The sequence below is a fragment of the Talpa occidentalis genome, unplaced genomic scaffold, assembly GCF_014898055.3.
Source record: "Talpa occidentalis isolate TD23 unplaced genomic scaffold, MPIMG_talOcc4v2.1 talOcc4.4, whole genome shotgun sequence".
NCBI classification, from domain to species: domain Eukaryota; kingdom Metazoa; phylum Chordata; class Mammalia; order Eulipotyphla; family Talpidae; genus Talpa; species Talpa occidentalis.
The window spans coordinates 3594512-3612531 of NW_023604295.1; the positions used below are offsets into that span (position 1 = coordinate 3594512).

The window sequence follows — 18020 nt, forward strand, 5'->3', positions numbered from 1 at the left end:
CTTTGTGGTAGTCAGCGTTGTTCAGAGCTAACCAATTGGGTTGTAGCAGAACCAATTTCTCTTTCTCTCTGTGTATGTATATACATGTATATATGTATGCATGTATAATATTTAAATAACTTATGTAATTATATAAACATCTATATGATCTTTATATATATAGAGAGACAGAGACAGGAGAGAGCGAGAGAGAGAGAGAGAGAGAGAGAGAGAGAGAGAGAGAGAGAGCGCATTAATTAATAGTGTTTTTAAGAGAGCTAGTTTTGGCTGATGTTGCACTTTGTGAGGTTTTCAGTTATCAGCCCAGCTTCATGTGTGCTGGTCATGTACAGACACACAGAGGAACAATACACACACACACCCTCCTAGAATGTGACCTTATTTGGAAACAGTGTGTTCAGATTTAATCACGACAAGATGAGGTCATAAGGGTGGTTCTAATGAAATGACTGATGTTCTATAAAAGGAGGCCTTTGCGCACAGACACTCAGAAGGAGGGTGGTGGGAAGACTTCAGAGGCCCATGGAGAGGTAGAGGCAGAGCTCGGGCTGATCAGCTGCAAGTCTGGGGGCACTGAGGTTGCTGACCTCACCAGGAGCCGGAAGAAGGAAGGAGGGTTCTCCCCAGAGGCTCAGAGGGACGGAGCAGGGCCCATACCTTGATTTCAGATTTCTGGTCCCCAAAACAGTGAGCTAGTCCACGTCTGAGGTTTTAGTTGGTGGCCCTCGCAACCCTAGGAAAGCTATTCAGCATGCCCTTCGTTGTTAGAAATGGATAGAATGGACAGAAATGGATAGAGTGGATAGAAGAGCCAGCGCCATCACTGGAATGAAGAGAGTGGAGGGCCCGGGATGCCACCATTTAAAGAGGGACAAGGAAGAAAACGTGAACAGGGAGACAGTTTTTAGTGGGATGAGTTGCTCCAATTCTAAGTCGCAATGAGCAGAAGCAGTGTTGTCATGGGGGTCCTTGAGGGGAGGCAATATAGGGTCATGAAGACAACAAAAATCTAATAATTAATTAGATACCCCACTCAAGAAGCAAATGGCTTCATCTGTTGTGAAATAGTGAAATAATTTGGGATGTCAATATGTCAAAGATACAGTTAGAGCCCACAAAAATATTTCAGTCATGTGTTTTCTTGAACAAAATGCATAATTCAGTTGTGGTTCTCAAGCAAGTTGTGGGGCTGGGCAGGTTCCCTTACAGTTGTTGGCTCTGTCCTAGGGCATCGCACAATTTACAAGCACAGTTAGTGTTTGAGTGTTCATGAATGAGTGAAGTAGAGCATGGCATGAACTAGGTTGATGGCTGAAAATAGGTGAGTTTTAGAGTCAATAGCAGTCAGCATGCACAAAAGACTCTTGGTTCTGGTAAAATATTGACTGCAAAAGGACTTAGATTCATCCCTCCTGCAGCGCTCCTGGCATCTTGCATGGTGTCTGACATCCTCTCACGTGAACTGCTGGATTGGGAAGAAAGTAACTGAGCTTCTTAAAGAGTGAAAGCAATCAAGAAACTGAGAACAGAACAACCCATTCTCCTGGTGGCACCTGGTCCTCTTAGGTGGGATGATTAGGGGGAAGAGTATCAGTAGCAGGGAGATTTGGGTTTTCAAGGTCAACTAAGGGCAAGAGATGAGGTGTTGGCCTTGCACCAAGAAGGGGGTTGGCTCTGGGTCCCTGACTGCCCCTGTATGTGCACAGGCACACAACTGCATCTTCCAGCAGCCCCTCTGCTCAGGCTAGCATTGAAGATGGCCATGGCCTTGTGATGACCTTGGAGACCTGTAAGAAGTAAATATAAAATCTTCCTGGGGAGACATGCCCTTAAGCTAAGCTTTACAGTTTTCTTGCAGATAAAGACTGACTGTACATGACTCTGCAACCCTAAATTACAAAAAACAGGAAGGAACCATCTACCTAGAGCAAGACAGTGTGATTAAACACTGAAGGATGTGAGATAATTGAAGTTCGAGCTATGGAAAACAAGGATTAATTTTGAAGAAGAATCAGTAAGAACTCCTAAAAACACAGTAAAAGATGCAAACTCAGGACCAAAAAGTACTAAAAATTCAGAGGCAGGGCTAAACATTTAAAAATGTTTAAATTTTTAACAAGAGCGGGCTAATGAAGATAAATGTGTTTGTCTCTTAGCAGGCAGCAAGGGACCAAGTATTGAAAGTATAAGAAAAAGCTGAGTAGGGAAGGACGTGTGATAATGTCCTGTGTCGCTCTAGTAGAAGTTTTAGAAAGGAGGAAGTAAAGAGTGTGGAAGAGATGAAATATTTGAAGAGATGAAAAGTCTTCCCCAAATAAGATCGTTCTCCACATCCATGAGGCGGCAGAGAAGGATAATGAGGAGTAGGTCCACACTCACCCCGTTTGGTGAGACTGTAAGACGTTGAAGACACGGTACTTTAAATCCAAAGGAAAAAAGGGAGACTGTCGGAAAATAATGACAGTTACAAGTTTAGCAAACATTTCAGCAACAAAACAGACATAGAAGGCAGTAGAGGAAAATCGTTTGTGAACGGAGAGAAACCAGCAGAACCTGTTTTCCTTTCCGCTGCCACAGACCTGTTTAGTAGTTTGGTGAAGCCAATGGATCCTTTAGAATAAAACCTTTAAATGAGTAAAAGAAATTTCAGGAGAACACAAATGAAACTAACATTATTAAAATATTGGGCCTCCCCGGTGGCGCAGCGGTTGAGCGCTGGGTTGCGAAGCTGCCCGCAGCCTCTGCTGCACCAGTTCGATCCCCGGCTGCTCCCCAGCCACCGGAGGAGGGTCCCGCATGGCGCGCAGACCTCTCCTGCCGCCCGCTGCTCCCCTCAGCAGTGTCCTTCGGTCCTTCTGCCTGCTCTGCTCCCCGCTCTGGCTCTGGTGAATTCTCTCACCCTCCCGCGCTGCTGACTGTACCCAGTGCTTGTATAAATACATAAACAAATAAATCTTTTTAAAAAAAATTAAAAAAAAATCAGGCAACATTATCATGTAAGATCAGATAAGGGGGCCAGGGCTAAAATTTTCTATTTCTTTTGTTCTTTGGGAAAAGAAGATGTTTGATGGTTATATTTAGTTTAAAAAATAACAAGCATATTCAGTTTAAAGATTAAATAGAAGTAGAATGTTAACGAATCAAATCAGTCGAGAAAGGAATGAACAAAAGTAGACCGGTAAAACACTTGGAAAGGAGAAATGAAGAGAGGTAAATAGAAGCACAAAATGTTGGTAGAAATTAGATTAGATCAGGAACAACAAATAGTAGAGCGAACTTTCCATGAAAGATGGGGAGGGATAAATTAGATTAAAAACTCCAAAGTCATGTGTTGTTTATAGAAACATCTAACTCAAAAAAGGAATGACAGCAAGCACATGGAGTAAGGTAAGCTAGATTCTGATCAAAATAAAACTGACAGAAATGGAAAGAGAAAGCAAAAAGCATTACTAGAGATAACTGAGGGTTATTACATAATGAAAAAAGTTGACATTCTTGAAACATAGATAACAGTGACTAACTGGTATATAATTAATAATACAGACTTGAGATATAGAAGGAACTGTAAGGAGCAATAGACACATTCACTTTGGTGATAGGTCAGTGATACGTAAATATAACTGGTTACGCATGTATATGTACACACACCATTTTGATCCAGTTGTTATTTATAGAAACCTGCACCCAACAGTTAGAGAATATGCGTTCTTTCAAAACATGTACATTTGCAGAATTGACCATGAAATAGGCCACCGAGAAAATAAATAGCAACCAATGTAAAAAAAAAAAAAATAGGGTAATATAACTCTCATTCACCTGTCAAAATGCAAAAAATTAGAGGTCAGTTATTCTCAAAATGGTAGACAAACCCCATTCATAGGTTTAGAAATGAAAATATTTAGAAACAGCCTTGCGTATAAGGCCCTTTACTTGATTTTTTAAAATTATTTATTTTATACATGAACCGGAGTACAGGCCAGATGTGCGGGAGGGTGAGAGGATTCACCAGTGACAGAGCGGGCAACAGAACAGGCAGGCTGACGAAATACACTGCTGAGGGGAGCCGCGGGCGTGACAGGAGAGGTCTGTCGTGCCATGTGGGACCCTCGCCAGCCGGCCGGGATGGAACCAGCGCTGCAGAGGCTGTGGACAGCTTCACAGCGCGGCGCTCAACCACCTGCGCCACCAGGGGAGACCCGGCCCTTTACTTGAGATTATATTTCAATTTATGGAGTGAAGCTCAAATTCCAGCCAGTTCTCTCTGCTGGGAAGAGAATGTCGAGTCAGGAGGGGAAGAAACGTGAAATCTTACTTTTGCAGACTGCTGGTGTCTTGGACAAGTAGATTGGCACACTTGCCCAGGACCTGGATTTATAAACACATCTCAGGGATTGAGATGTGACTTAGAGATACATTTTGTTTTATTAGGTATTTTTCCTAACTCTGGGGGATTTTTCTATCTGGAAGCCAATATTGTATGTTGATATTGTTCAAGGAAAAAAAAAAACCACTCAGGGCTGTATTTCACTAGCTCGACCCTCGTTTCATCTTCTATTGTGGCCTTAGCGGGGCCTCTGAAACAGGATGAGGCATTTGTTTCACAGAGGTACAGTGCGTCTTCAGCAACGTAATGTTCTCTGCTTGCGTCACACAGCTACTTTATATTTCCTGGCGGCAATGAAACTCTAGTAGGTCAGAACCCAGTTTCAGGGAGATGTACAAAAATAGGAATCTTCCTCCTTCCTCCAGCCTCCTTGCATCCCTCTCCCCCCAATACATTAAAAAGTGCACCTGCAGACTCTGCTTCGCTTTTACCTGTTTCCTAAATTCCACTTCACCGAACTTTCGGACATTCCCGGTGCAGTCTGAGCTACAGACCCGAGGCTGCAGAGGCACATGTCTCCCTGCCTTTCACCCTCGTCCACTGTGATGCTGCTTTGATGTCTGTGAAATGTGGATGATGACAAAGATGTTTTCAAAACAATTGGCCTGGGGGCTGAAAGCAAATAGCTTATCTTCACTGGCTCATGATTCATCTGGCAGAAGCACCTCCAAAGGCTTCTTAAAATAAAGCGATAAATCAGACTTCTGTGTTGGAAGGAAGAGGCTGTCCCGGCGATAATAGATTGTTTATTTCATTTTCGCAGCGTTTGCAGAGCACAAGTCCAGCGTGCAGGTGCCTCGCTTCTCTGCGCCATGTTATTGTTGGCAGCGCGCTTTCACATCTATTCTCTCCTGTGCTTCTTGATTCTCCTAACGTTTCCCTTAATTATCCACAGAAAATGAAAAGACATTCCAGAGCGGCTAGCGGTCACATCCAGTAAGTGGTTGAATCCCAACCCAAATATGAACACTCTGGCTGGCCGGAGAGCCTTTCACTTGGTCACCTGGTTTGCTGAGCTTGATTTCAGATATTTTCCTGATTCCTCAGATGTTTTCAAGGTGGGCAAGTCCAGTCTTCTCAGCCAGACCTTCCAGGCTGTCTTTGGCTGGACCGACTGTGATCTCCATCACCGCTGTGGCTGTGCTCCCTCCACTCCCAACATGGGAACCCCTCCTCCCTCCACATGGTCCTTCAGGCCTCTGTGGGTAGGAAGCTGAGCCCAAGCTGCTCCCCTAAACTATCGGGCTTCTCGATAACCCTAGTTCTATCAGAATCCTGTTGTTAATTCAGGCTCAGACCAAAGCTCTCTGGTCAAGCCTCGTCCTGTCTTCCGGGCTGTGGTCAGCTGCTACCTCCCTGTTCTTGCATGTTCTGCATGGACGACACACTCTGCTCCTGAGCTGGCTTGTGGCGGCTGCCCTGTGACACTCATAGCTGTGTCTGGTGCACCCCTGGACCCAGAGGTGCTCGTGTGTGCAGCAGGAGTCATGACTCCTGCCTGACCTTCAGCAGTCTGAGTCCTGGGCCTGTCGGAGGCATGCCTCAAGTTCTGGAACTGCATGTGTTGTTTAGAGATGAGAAGACCAGGCCCAGTCCCCTCTGGGTCAGGAGGTAGGTGCTGAACCAGCACCCTAGGGAGAAGGTGACGTCCGGCAGGGGCTGTTGTGTCCCCTGCCGCTCCCCTTCGAGTGCACAGCTAGGGAATAGGAAGGGGCTGTAAGACCTGTTGAATCTCCTGGGGTGCTGTGGGCCGTTCTGAGGTGGGGTGGTGGGACAGGGACAGGAAATTGTTGCTGTCGTGACACCAAGTGTAGGGGAGATCCCGAGAGGCTGCTGGGGCTCTCTGCAGAGCTGAGGGGTGATGATAGTGGGGAGCAACACACTGATGTGAACCCTAGTAAATGCTGACCGCAGTGTCCGCCCCTGACCCTAGCTGGGGCAGGCTCAGTGTGGGCTCTGGCCTGGGGCCATAGGGACCTCCAGTCTCCACAGTCCAAGGCTCATTACCAGCGCCGACTCCTCCAGCCCTGCGAGACAGATGCTGCAGGTAGGGGGACGGGCTTATCCCCACGGGACGGGCGCAGGGGTGGCGCCATGGAGACCTGGTTGTGTGAGGCTATAGGACGAGGGTGAAGGGCCCAGGGAGTGGTTGGGCTGACAGCCATGAAGACGGGGCCTGAGAGTTGAGGCCTGTGTACGTCATGCTGAGGGTTGGGATGGTGCCTTATTACAGCCCATCTGCAATAGATCTGGATAGTGGGGTCCCCTGGACAGCCGGGAAGGAATGTTCAGTGGCCATATTTGGTTGCTGACAATCTTTGCTTATCAACTTGGAGGGCAGGTGTGGAGCTCAAATCCCAAAAGGATACAGGAGCAACCTGACTCGGTGTCATTTTATTTTTTTTTTTTTTCAGATGAAGCAACTTCCATAAACAAACTAAGAAAGTGAGATTTAAATTCTATACTCTCAAAAAATATTTTATAATAATACCTTAAAAATACATATAATCCTTAGATATATAAATCCTAAATATACATAATGTAAATATATATTTAAATATATATAATTAAGAACACATATAATTTAATATATACATCTAATACATATATCTTCAGAATCTTTTATAAGGACTTGTTATGATTTTGAAACATGGGGGAGAATATGTTTTTTATAAACTAGTTTTTAATCCACGTATTATATGTTGTAGAAAATGAGAAAACACAGTTTAATGAAAAAGAAAATAAATCTAAAATTCTCCATTGCTTTTCCCCAGAGACAACAGCTGGCATTTGCCTGGCGGTCTTATGCTTCTTCCATGTCTTTATATTTCCTTGCAAAACAGAATTATGCTGCTGAATTTTCAGTCCTTCAAATTTCATTTATTTTAACATTTTTTCATAGAATAATATGCCCAGCAGTATAATTTTAAGTTGCTAAATGTCAGGAACATTCCCGGCCCCACGACAGACATAACAGGCTCTCTTTCTGCTGGGGATTTAGGGTGTTTCCCGTATTTGGCTATTATACACAACGCTGCAAAGAACATCCTTGAAAATAAATCATTGCGCACATCCGCTACTATTTCCTTAGGATAAATTTCTAGAAGTGGAATTTTTAGTTCAGACACTGTGCCCATTAAAAAGACATTTGAAATGTATTGTTGGGCGGTTCGTGGGGAAGGTGGTAACGACTGACCTGCCAGCCGGTCCAGAGGTGGTGGTTTCGCCACCGGAGGTAGAACATCAGGCAGGAGCAAAGAGCCCACGTCCCGGAGGGATACAGGAGTAGCTGACTTTGTGCCATTCGGTTGTTTTCAAATGAAGCGATTTCCATGAAGGAACTGTTTTAAGAAAGCGAGATTAACATTTTACACCCTTGGGAGAAGTTTTATAAAAACACTTAAAAAAGGGACCCCCCAGGAATGACAGAGAGATCAGACTCCCCTAATTAACTGGCCTCCGAAGGTGTCAGTTCATGAACGAACATGAACCCAGTGATTTTGAGGCAGTTGCTTCTGTATAATTTGAGATTATCTGGTTCCACCAATGAAAGAAGAAAATTCCTTTCCAGAATGAGCTGATTTCTAGAAGCAGCTACAACAGCAAATCGTCCTCCTGTGGTACTAGAGGCAACACAAAGCAAACCAGACGGTCTGGCTGGTCCCGAGCAGTGGGGTTCCTGGGAAGTGACCCAAGGGGCCAGTGGACAGCACCCCTCACGCCACTGCCCTCTGCCTGGAACTGAGGGCAAAGGGCTGAACTAGGGGTGTCCTGAGAGCAGGCCACTGGGAACACAGTCTGGGGTTTAGTATGTGGTACCCTTGGAGACAGAACCCTGACGGGGGCCGGCGCGGTCTGCACGCAGTGAGCTGGGTGAAGCTGGGCCCCCGCGGACTCGTCCCAGGTTCACAAACAGCGTCTCCAAGTGCGTGGGTAACAAGGACAGCGCCCCTCTTTGTCAGTGTAGCTGTCGAGTTTTTGTGGACCCTTTGCAGCAAGAACTGAGACCTTTCCAGATTCCAGGAAAGATGGGCATGTGGGCATGGGTGGAGACAGGCAGGGAGAAGGCGGTGCCGCCCAAGGGCCTCCCCACAAGCCCCCCAACCCCCTGGGCCGCACGGACAGGTGATGCTGGAGATGTGGGGGAGACGCAGGTATGGGGCGTGGACACCCTGCCTTGCTCTGGCGCCCAGGTGATGCTGAGGCCGGCGCTGCCGCAGGTCCTGGGGGCACGGCCTGACCTTGTCTGTGCTCATCACCCGGGAGCCTTCACAGCTCGGGTGCTCAGGCCCAGGCTGCCCTTCGGCCAAATAATGTCAGAGTCTTCCTGGGGGAGACCCAGCATCCGAGTTTTCCATCTCCCGGGTGATTCCACGTGGAGCCAGGTGCCGGGCCAGTGCCGACTCCTCACATGCACAGGCAGTTTTGTGGGAGAGCAAATTGGGTGTTTGTGGGGTGCCCAAGGGCTGCTGGGGTGATTGGATATTCCTCCATGTGTTCTCTTGGATACGTCTGGAAAATACAGCGCTGAGTGCTGGAGCAAGCCAGGTAGCATGTGTGCTGATTTTAAAAACACAAAGTGTGTGCATTTGATACACATGTAAAGTGGGGGTGATGGGTGTGGCCACTTCTGGAGTGTCCGGGGTGAGGGGGCGGGATGGGCTGGATGCATTGGGCCTGAATTCACACACCGGATTTCAGAACAGTGGGCATACTTGACCTCGAGGGCCTGTCCAGGGGACTGAGGTCAAGGTTTGTATTTGACACGTGACAGATGCAGAACGGAGAAGCAGCCTCCTGCGGCAGGTAGAGAGATGCCGGGGCTAGAACTCCGGGTGCCAGCCCCCGCCCGGGTGTCTCTCAAAGCTCAGCACCTGGGAAGATGCCTTCTCCCAGTGAACACCCCGGGCCCGGGCTGTTTCCGTTGGGGTCACCTGCTTCTCCTCCCCCGGGCCCTGGCCTCCTGGTCCTCCTCGGGGTGCCGTCTGTCTGTGGCATCAGAGCGTGATGGCGCCTCCAGTATCCTGTGGGAGCGGGTCTCCAGCTGTGCCATGTGACTGGCGCCAGCGCCCCCGGCTGCAGGTGCACGTTAGCTGGGACACGAGGTCTCTGCAGGAAGAGGGAGTAACTGACAACCCTCCCAGGGAAGTGGCTGCTCCTGGAGGCACTGGTGTGGTTTGCCTTCCCTTCGGTGTTTCCAGTTCTGTGGCCAGTGTTTTTCAGTGTTTCATACAGACCCAGCTCTGAGTTCTGTGCGATCTCTCATCTGCATAAACCTGCCATGTATCGCCAGCTCTTTCTTCATATAAACGTACCAGCATTTTCTAAGGAAAGAAAGTGTCCATCTTCATGGGGTTGTGAAAAAATAAATAAGAAAATAAATGGGGGAACTGCAGGGCCTTCCCCCATGCCCACCGACACGCCTGGCTCAGCAGCAGGTGCGGGCGGTGTGGATGATTCAGAATCATGAATTCAGTGTGAAGACCGGAGGGCTGCAGGTGTCAGTCTGTTGGTGGTTTTTGACCTTCCCTTGAGCCCCCGAGCCTGGCTTGAGGCAGGTGCTTCTGGACCGTGGAGGGGCTGTTCTGGGAGTCGCGGCTGGCTGGGCCCCTGGAACGAGCCTTGGCCTGGACACAGGTCCCTGGGGGTGACGCGCGTGTCTCTCTGTCTTGCAGACCCTACGCTGTGGAGCACAGACCACGTCCGGCAGTGGCTGGAGTGGGCAGTGAAGGAGTACGGCCTCCCCGACGTGGACATCCTGTCCTTCCAGAACATCGACGGGAAGGAACTGTGCAAAATGACCAAAGACGACTTTCAGAGGCTCACCCCGAGCTACAATGCTGACATCCTTCTCTCGCATCTCCACTACCTCAGAGAGAGTAAGATGGCCGCCCCGCGGGCTCCTCCTGTAGCCGACGTGCTTAGCCCCCCTCCCCCAGGTCTCCTCCTCACCCTCACTCCCACTTAGGAGCCGAGCGCGCGCCACCCGCAAGGTGGTGCCTCGGTAAAGGTGCGTGGACAGTAGCCGCCCCTTCGACCAGGAGCCAGAGCGGCCCTTAGCATTCAGCAGCCTCCTGCAGGGTCCCTTCAGCCAAGAAGACACGTCAGAGGCACATGGAGCCGAGTCTGCTCACCCGTCACTCAGTCTCCGTGGGGTTCCACGTGGACGAGCGTCCTGCAAGGCCTCTCCCTCATGGGCACCAGGGGTCACCTCTCCCAGCACTAACCGGGGCCCCTTGAGATGGTCCTGGGCTAAAGCAGGGGTGTTCCTTGGCATCCCGAGATGGCGGAGCCCGACAGGCAGGCGTGGCGCGTGGTTGGGGCCTGAGCACGCCTGCTGCGCGGTGGAAGGAGAGGGTAGCAGTAGGGCGACTGTGCGGGGTCACTGCCTTGCCTGGCACCCACCCACTTGCCCCTGCGGGGGCTGCCACCTGGGTCCCAGCCTGCTGCCCGGCAGCTGGCCGTGGACACGTTTCCCAGAGCCACGCCCTTAGGGTGCAGGTGGGAGATGTTTCTCACTCTTGCTATTTTTCTGTTCGAAGAAAGGTAATTCCCTCCTTTTTTTTTTCCATTTTGATGTTGCTTTGTGTTTTGTTTTGTAGCTCCTCTTCCACATTTGACTTCAGATGATGTTGATAAAGCCTTACAAAACTCTCCGCGGTTAATGCATGCTAGAAACACAGGTAATGCTGGCCCTGGCCCTGCCCCACAGGACGAGCATAGCACCAGGTCTGGTCTGCAGGTGGCTTGCTGGAAAGGTGGGCCTGGGCGGTGGTGCCCCAGGGTGGCAGGAAGCCCATAGGGGACTGGGTGCTGCAGTGACCACCCTTGGAGGCAGGGGGTGCTCTGGTGCCCACGCGCTCCCCTGCCCTGACCTCGGAAGGGTTCCCTTCCACCAAGAGGTCATCGTGCAGAACATCCCTTTCGCCAGGCCCGTGGCTCACCTTTGCTGCATTAAACCCACTGCTCCTGCTCCCTAGAGACGCGCTGTGCCGTCTGTAGAAAACGAGGCGGGGAGCAGCCTTCACCTTCTCCCTTTTGTGTTCTTCCTTCATTTTTATTCTGAAAGGAATGTTTACTAGACAAGCAGGAGTTTTCTTTTTTCCCCTTCCTGGTTAAAGTTATAGGCCACCTGGCTTGTCTCTGACCTTGCAAGGACGCTTTGCAGGAGGCAGGAGGAGGCCTTGCCAGGCTGTGTGTTCTGCAAGCTTTCGCTCAAGGGGGAAGGACACGCTGTTACAGTTTTGGAGATAAAATTAGTGACTAACCCAGTCCCTTGCTCTTCTCTCTCTAACCGTTGATTCTGCATTTCATTTGTTTATTTATGTTCTTGTGAGTCTGGCGGAGTTTAACAGACTGCTTCATCCCACTAACCTCCCTCCCGGGCTCAGAGTAGAGGGGGTGTGTCAGGGATGGGTGTGCTCTTGGTTGGGGCTCATTTCCTCCGCCCAGATGGAAGCAATGACAGAAGCTTGGCCTCAGGGATCCCCCCTCCCCCCACTGCAGGGACCCTCTGCCCCCACCCAGGCCGGGGCCAGAACAGCAAGTGTTTTGGGGTCCCCTGCAGCCCTCATGTAGACATGCTGCAGGTTTCCAAATATTTTCCCTTTCATTTTAAAATGGATAATGTGGGTCCAGGTTTTAGAATTAGCAATGACATCGCTATTTTATTTTGCTCTCAGTGTCAAGACATTTGCTTTTTAGTGTATACACATCAGCTGGTGGTGGCCTCAGCGTCAGAAATGGCAAATCCCTCACACCATGTCATTCCCCTTCCTAGGAACTCCTTTGAGCTACACATATTTTCTGTAAATTCACAGAATTCTTTTAATAATGTAAACTTACAAAGAATTTTAACAGAGTGAACATTTCAAGAAATCTCTGATGTCGTTATTTTTGTTATTGTGACGCATAGAAGTGATTGGAGAACAGGACAGCAGATTCCAAATGGGCTGGACTGTGAAAAGGGAGTTTTTTTGCTGATAATGTCAGCATTGATAGAGAGAGAGAGAGAGAGAGAGAGAGAGAGAACAGGCATTGAATAAAGATTTGGGTTAATTAATAATAAGCTCCATATAGTCTTTGGTTAAATAGTCATCATTCTTTGGTCCTCCTTCCCAAAGGTTCTGTACTATGCTTCGCAGGGTTTTATGAATTTAGGAATTAAAACATGCTCCATATGCAGGTGATTTTTTGTTAATGAAATGGAATCGCTGGCTGGGGTGGAGGGGGCTTTAGCAAGAAGTGTAAAATCAAAACCCAAGACTCTAGCACGTGGCCATGGAGCGCTTCCTCTCGCTTTCTTCTTGGCAGCCTGTGTCCAGCCCCTGGGCCTGCCCGCCCGCCCTGCATCTGCCGCGGCAGGTGGGGTCCTTGCTCTGGCTGTCACGGGGCCACGCCGGCGGAGCCCCGCTGTGGGATGGAGCACCACGCAAAGACCTTCACACGTTTTGTCTTTCCTTTTGTCTGCAGGGGGTGCAGCTTTTATTTTCCCAAATACTTCAGTATATCCTGAAGCTACGCAAAGAATTACAACTAGGCCAGGTACGAAAACACCCTTGTGTGATCTGTTCATTGAGGGACCCCCCCGGTGGTCCTGCTGAGCTCCGGACTCCGGTTGCCTGCTGCAGTGAGGGCCTGTGGGGAGTCTGAAGTGGGTCCCACATAGTCAGACTCTGCCTTTCTGGATTTGGAACCTTAATCCCCCTGACTGTGCCCTTCACAGAGCACTAAAACTGGGGGCTCAACGCAGACCAGCCCTTGACTCGCTGAATTAGCTGGAGGATAAGTGTATCCTCAGATCAGAAGTCCTGCCTCTGAGTTTCGGGCCTTGGGTGTGATCGGCCCCTCCTCCAGGGAAGGTCACGCACAGGAGGGAGCCCATCACCCTTGGGACTCTCCAAGCTTGTCCTGGCGCCAGTGCCTCAGCGCAGACACGTGTCCTAGATATTTGCATCCAGACCTACTGCATGTTCTTCCGGATGACTTAAGTGGGTGATTTATTTTCATGTCGTGTGCACACGCGTACACACACACCCCCCCCCCCCACCTACCATGGCCTGTGAGTGCCGCACACGGTGTTAGATTCTGGGGATACAAAGACGAGCAGACTCCAGAAAGCTGAGTCTGTTCCCAGCACAGATGGACACCGGGGTGCAGGCCATGGAGGACAGGACAGGGAACAAGCTGACAGGACAGGGAACAAGCTTGTCCAGAAGTTCTGGCTGGTTCAGCAGAGCCGCCCAGCACCGTACACTGACTCACGCGTGAGTATCTGTCTGTCGAGGGCTGGCAACGGGGGCCAGTGAGCGGGACACGCGCGCATGGACGTTGCCAGCCGTACTGATGTGCCAGCCGAGGTGCCCCGCAGCAGTGACACTTTGGAGCACCAGGGGGAGGCGTCACCTCCGTGGGGGAGCTTTCCAGGGAGGTCAGATGCCAAAGGAGGGTAGGGGTTGACCAATGGAGAAGGAGAGGCCTGGGACAGGACCGAGGGCTGCTCTGCCAGCCTCAGAAATACGAGTCAGAACAGCAAGATGCTTTTTCCATTTTTCACAGACAATCTGGAACTCATGTCTTTTAAAATCAGTTGCTCTTTACCGCTAGCCCACGCCCTAGCCATCCAATCTCAGCATGGACTGGCCTGGGGCATCAGCCTCATGCCTGGAAAGCAAGGCCGAAGGCCAGTGTTGCCCTCCCCCAGGTCGCCCGTCCCTGCTGTGTGACTCAGAGCTGGTGAGCTCCTCTCTCTGGTCAGAGGAAGCTGCGTGTGGCCACCAAAATGGCGCGGGGCTTTCACAGGCCATCAAGCTGGGCAAGACCAGGGTCTAAAGAAAGTCTCCAAGAGAATCAAAATTGGAAAATACAAGTGCACACATTCTCTAGAGATGTGCAGGCTTACCACTGGTAAAGGCGTCCTTGGGAAGCCAAACATTTCCATCCATACTTAAAAAAAAAACAGTGAATATGCTCTCCAGCATTTGGCCTGCAGGGCCTGCTGGCTTAGCGCTCCCGCCAAGCCCCTCGATGGGGGGGTGGGGAGCTGCTGTGGAAGGGCCCGGCGTGGGCCGATGCGCTAGTTCAGCCCAGTGGGCACCTTGCTCAGCCGCTGCTGTGGCCACAGAGACAGAACAGTGGGTCCTGAAAAGAGCCTTTCTGGTTTTGGAGGCAGAGGGCTTATAAGGCCCGGGCCGTCCAGAGTGTGGAATGGAGTGGCTGGGGGTGGTGGCTGGGATGTGCGGCAGGTCCGGCCAGCGAACGTCAGTCCCGCCTCACGTGGTCCTGAGGCGACGCTTCCTCGGGCCAGGCACTTCAGTGTGACCCGGGAGTGGCCACACGTCCCTCGCACCGTGAGCAGTCGGGTGTCCCCAAGACCCCGTTTGTATTGGAAATACCTGTTCAGGTCCCGGGGACTGCAGTCTTGAAGGGAGACACCAAGATGGGCCCCGGGGCTGGGAAGACTGTAAGGCAGACGGCACGTGCCCGAACTGTTTGCTCTAAGCCAGATTCAGGGACTTGACCTTGAGGATGGTCACCGGGGTGGGCCGGTGACCAGCCTTGAAGGTTGTGACCGTGAACCCCGAGAGCGTGCAAATGGAGGACTTGGTGATGGCTCCGAGGATGGGCCTTGCAAGGCTGACTCGCAGAAGTGCTTGTCTCTGGGGCACAGGGGCCAGCCCAAACCTGACTGTGTCCCGGTGGTCCGTGAGGTCTGGTCACTGAGGACACTGTTGACTCTCCTTGGGAGAGGCCCTCGGGTCCTTGGGGGTAGAGACCAGAGTTCTGTCCCCCCGTGGGCCTGTGTCTCAATCCTCATGTCCACCCATGTCTCTGACCCCACACCCGTGGAAGCAGAAGAACAGAAGACCCCTCTGTCCTACTCTGTCCTTTTCTTTCTGCCTTGAGTAGCCGTCCCTGGCCTGCGTCCCCAGATGCCCTCTCCTCTCTCATGGCCAAGCTTCCCACGTGGATCATGTATTCCTGAGTCCCATCAAGTCAGCCTTCCTGCTGCTGTCTTGTACAGATTTACCCACAATTGCTCATGACTATCTCATGACCTAACAGGTAACTGCATAATGGACCCGTGGGTCACCCCACCCCTGACTGCTCCACGTGTGTTCCTCTTTACTTTCTCCAAACGTTCTTGACACCAAATGCCCTGTCTTTCGCCATCCCTCTGTTGAGTTTTTACATCCATCTCTCCTCTGCTCTTACAGTGTTAGTATATAGACATAGCATTTTCAATTCTATTTATAAAATAATTATCTTAGGGTGTTTTCTGTGTTTCTCAGGTAGTTTCTGTTACTGCTACCAAAATCTCTTTCCCCACTTCTCTAAACACCCTCTTTCTCCGCCAAACACACCTCCTAGGAGCTGTGGCCTCTTGAAATCGCAGGTGGCATAAATCGAAACAGGTTCTTTATACACACTTTCAGGTCAGCTTTGGACCCTCTGGTGTGCCTCCTGCCTGGCATCTGAGGAGCAGGTTAGGATGGTGAACTGCTCTGTGCCATGAAGGCCTTCCTTGACCCCCCCCTCCTTCTCCACCATCACTATGGCAGCCCATGTAGCATGATGTACATCAAGGGCGTTTGCTATCAAGAGACTGGAGAGTAGACCCTACCACTGCAGTCCTGACTTCTGCTTCTCGGCTGGTGCTCTTCAACTCAGCCCCTCAGAATCTCAAATTCCTCCTCCACTGGAGTTTGTAGCTGAGAGCCACACACATGCAGTCCTTGGGGTGCACTGCAGCACTTTCTCCTCTGTTACATGCACCGTGAAGCCTGTATTGACCAAACGGCTAGGAATGCATTCTTTGCTTCCCCCAGCTATAATGTAACCGCAGAGATCTGTAAACTTAGATGAAAGGAAATGAAAAATGCCTCCCAGAGCTCAATGTTTTGATACAGGATCTTAGAAGAACATAGGGAGATGGGAGGAAAACAAGAAAGTGACATAATTATGTTAAGGTTGACTCTAAAACGTCCTTCCATTAAACAAGGGTTCGTAGTTTGGCTCTGGGCAATGGCTTTTGGCCTTCCTGTCTTTGCCATTAGCATCTAATTTCATTGAGAACAGGCGAGGCTCATCCTTCCCCATCCAGCCTGCCAGGGACCTCCAGAGTCGCTTTGTACCATGCGGCATCGATCCTGCAAAGAGGACGACTCTCCCATGGCCCGAGCTCTAGCTCTTTAAAAACACGCTGGGCTTTTTTGAATGCTGAGTAATCAACAAAAAACTATGAACCAGAGACACTTTTTGGGGGGTGGAGGGCAGGAGGGGAGGGATTGGGGTCAGAATGGCAGAATGGGGGGGTTGCAATTGTATGGGGAATATAAAAATAAAATTTATTATAAAAAAATACAAAAAAAAATACAAAAAAAAAAACAAAACACGCTGGGCTGGCAGAGGACAAGGACGTTAGAGGGCTGTTCTTCAGCAGCCTCGATGAAAGGAGAACAGAAAGCCTGGTGAACTTAGCCCTGTGAGAGGCAGCTGGGCTGCTGACCCAATTCCCTGTTGTCTAGGGAAGGGCGTGGGTGGGGGAGGAGTCATCTTTGCAGTCAGAAACTGTCTCCCAGCAACTATACGAAAATGCAGGCACAGAAGGACCAATGCCCTAGATGTACTCCAATGGTTTGGGGTCTGAAAACCATGGCGTACAACAGATTTCCATGGTAAGCCCAAGCCACCTGTGAAGTGGTCTTTATAAAGTTCCCTTTTTAAACACACTGTTACAGAAAAGACAGCCAAAGCCAAAAGCAGCCTCCCAACATTGGCTCTTGTGCCAAAGCTAGGAGTTAATTACCTTGAAGAACAAATTTGAAGGGACATGAAGAGTGCATTGAAATGATGCCAAAAATTAAATGTAAAATATGTTCGAATTAGGAGTCATAAGATCTTCTATCAATAAGGAACAAATAACAAGTGTACATGGAGTAATAATTTTTTCAAGCCATCAAAGTATATGTAACTCCTCAAGACTGCCCCACTTTGAGGTGATGTAGCTGCTGAAGAGGCCATGGCTGGGCATCTCCTGTCTCAGCAACATTTTCTAGGGTCACATCCTAAGGGAGTCGGCATGAAGCCCACGCCATGGGATCAGTATCTGATAAGGAAGCTTTGAACAAGTATTTTATGACAGAAAACAGAAGCCTGCTTATCTTCCATGCAGTATGTCTATGACCATGTTAATCACTATTCATAAAACATCTGCAGTTCTTGGCTACCAGTTGGACTTGGTGGTGTTTATGTCATAAATTATTTTCAAGAGCGGATGGGACATTGTTATAATCCCTAAGAAGAGTTTTATGAAAAGAGTAACAAAATATTTTTCTTTTAGTAGTTTGATGTTTAATATTTTCCAGTCACCCTTCATGAGTAATACTCATGAAGTGGTTGGGAGCTAGCCTACCAGTACTTGTTATTAATTCCATTGGAGTTTTTATACCTCAGGTAAAGCACTGGTGTAGTCCAGCAAGCACTGCTACTAAAACCTGTAGGAACACAGAAGTCTAGAAAAGAACAATGGAAATTGACTAGAACAGGCTTTCTCTAGCTTCAAGGTACACCCAAGTCACCTGGGAGCTTCTTAAAAAGCAGATTCTGTTGAGTATCTCTACAGTGAGATTCTGCA

At 49.6% G+C, this 18020-nt stretch overlaps 1 protein-coding gene across 3 annotated transcripts in view; it reads left to right on the forward strand.

The window, feature by feature from the left end:
• Positions 1 to 18020, forward strand: part of ERG (ETS transcription factor ERG) — a 145197-nt gene that overhangs the window by 115289 nt on the left and 11888 nt on the right. For 2 of the 3 annotated variants that reach the window (XM_054700271.1, XM_037524941.1), the window contains exons 4-6: positions 10060 to 10263; positions 10987 to 11067; positions 12857 to 12928. In XM_054700271.1, the coding sequence (XP_054556246.1) occupies positions 10060 to 10263; positions 10987 to 11067; positions 12857 to 12928 (357 nt within the window). The remainder of the gene's footprint in view (positions 1 to 10059; positions 10264 to 10986; positions 11068 to 12856; positions 12929 to 18020) is intronic. The other variant, XM_037524942.2, reaches the window with a different exon arrangement.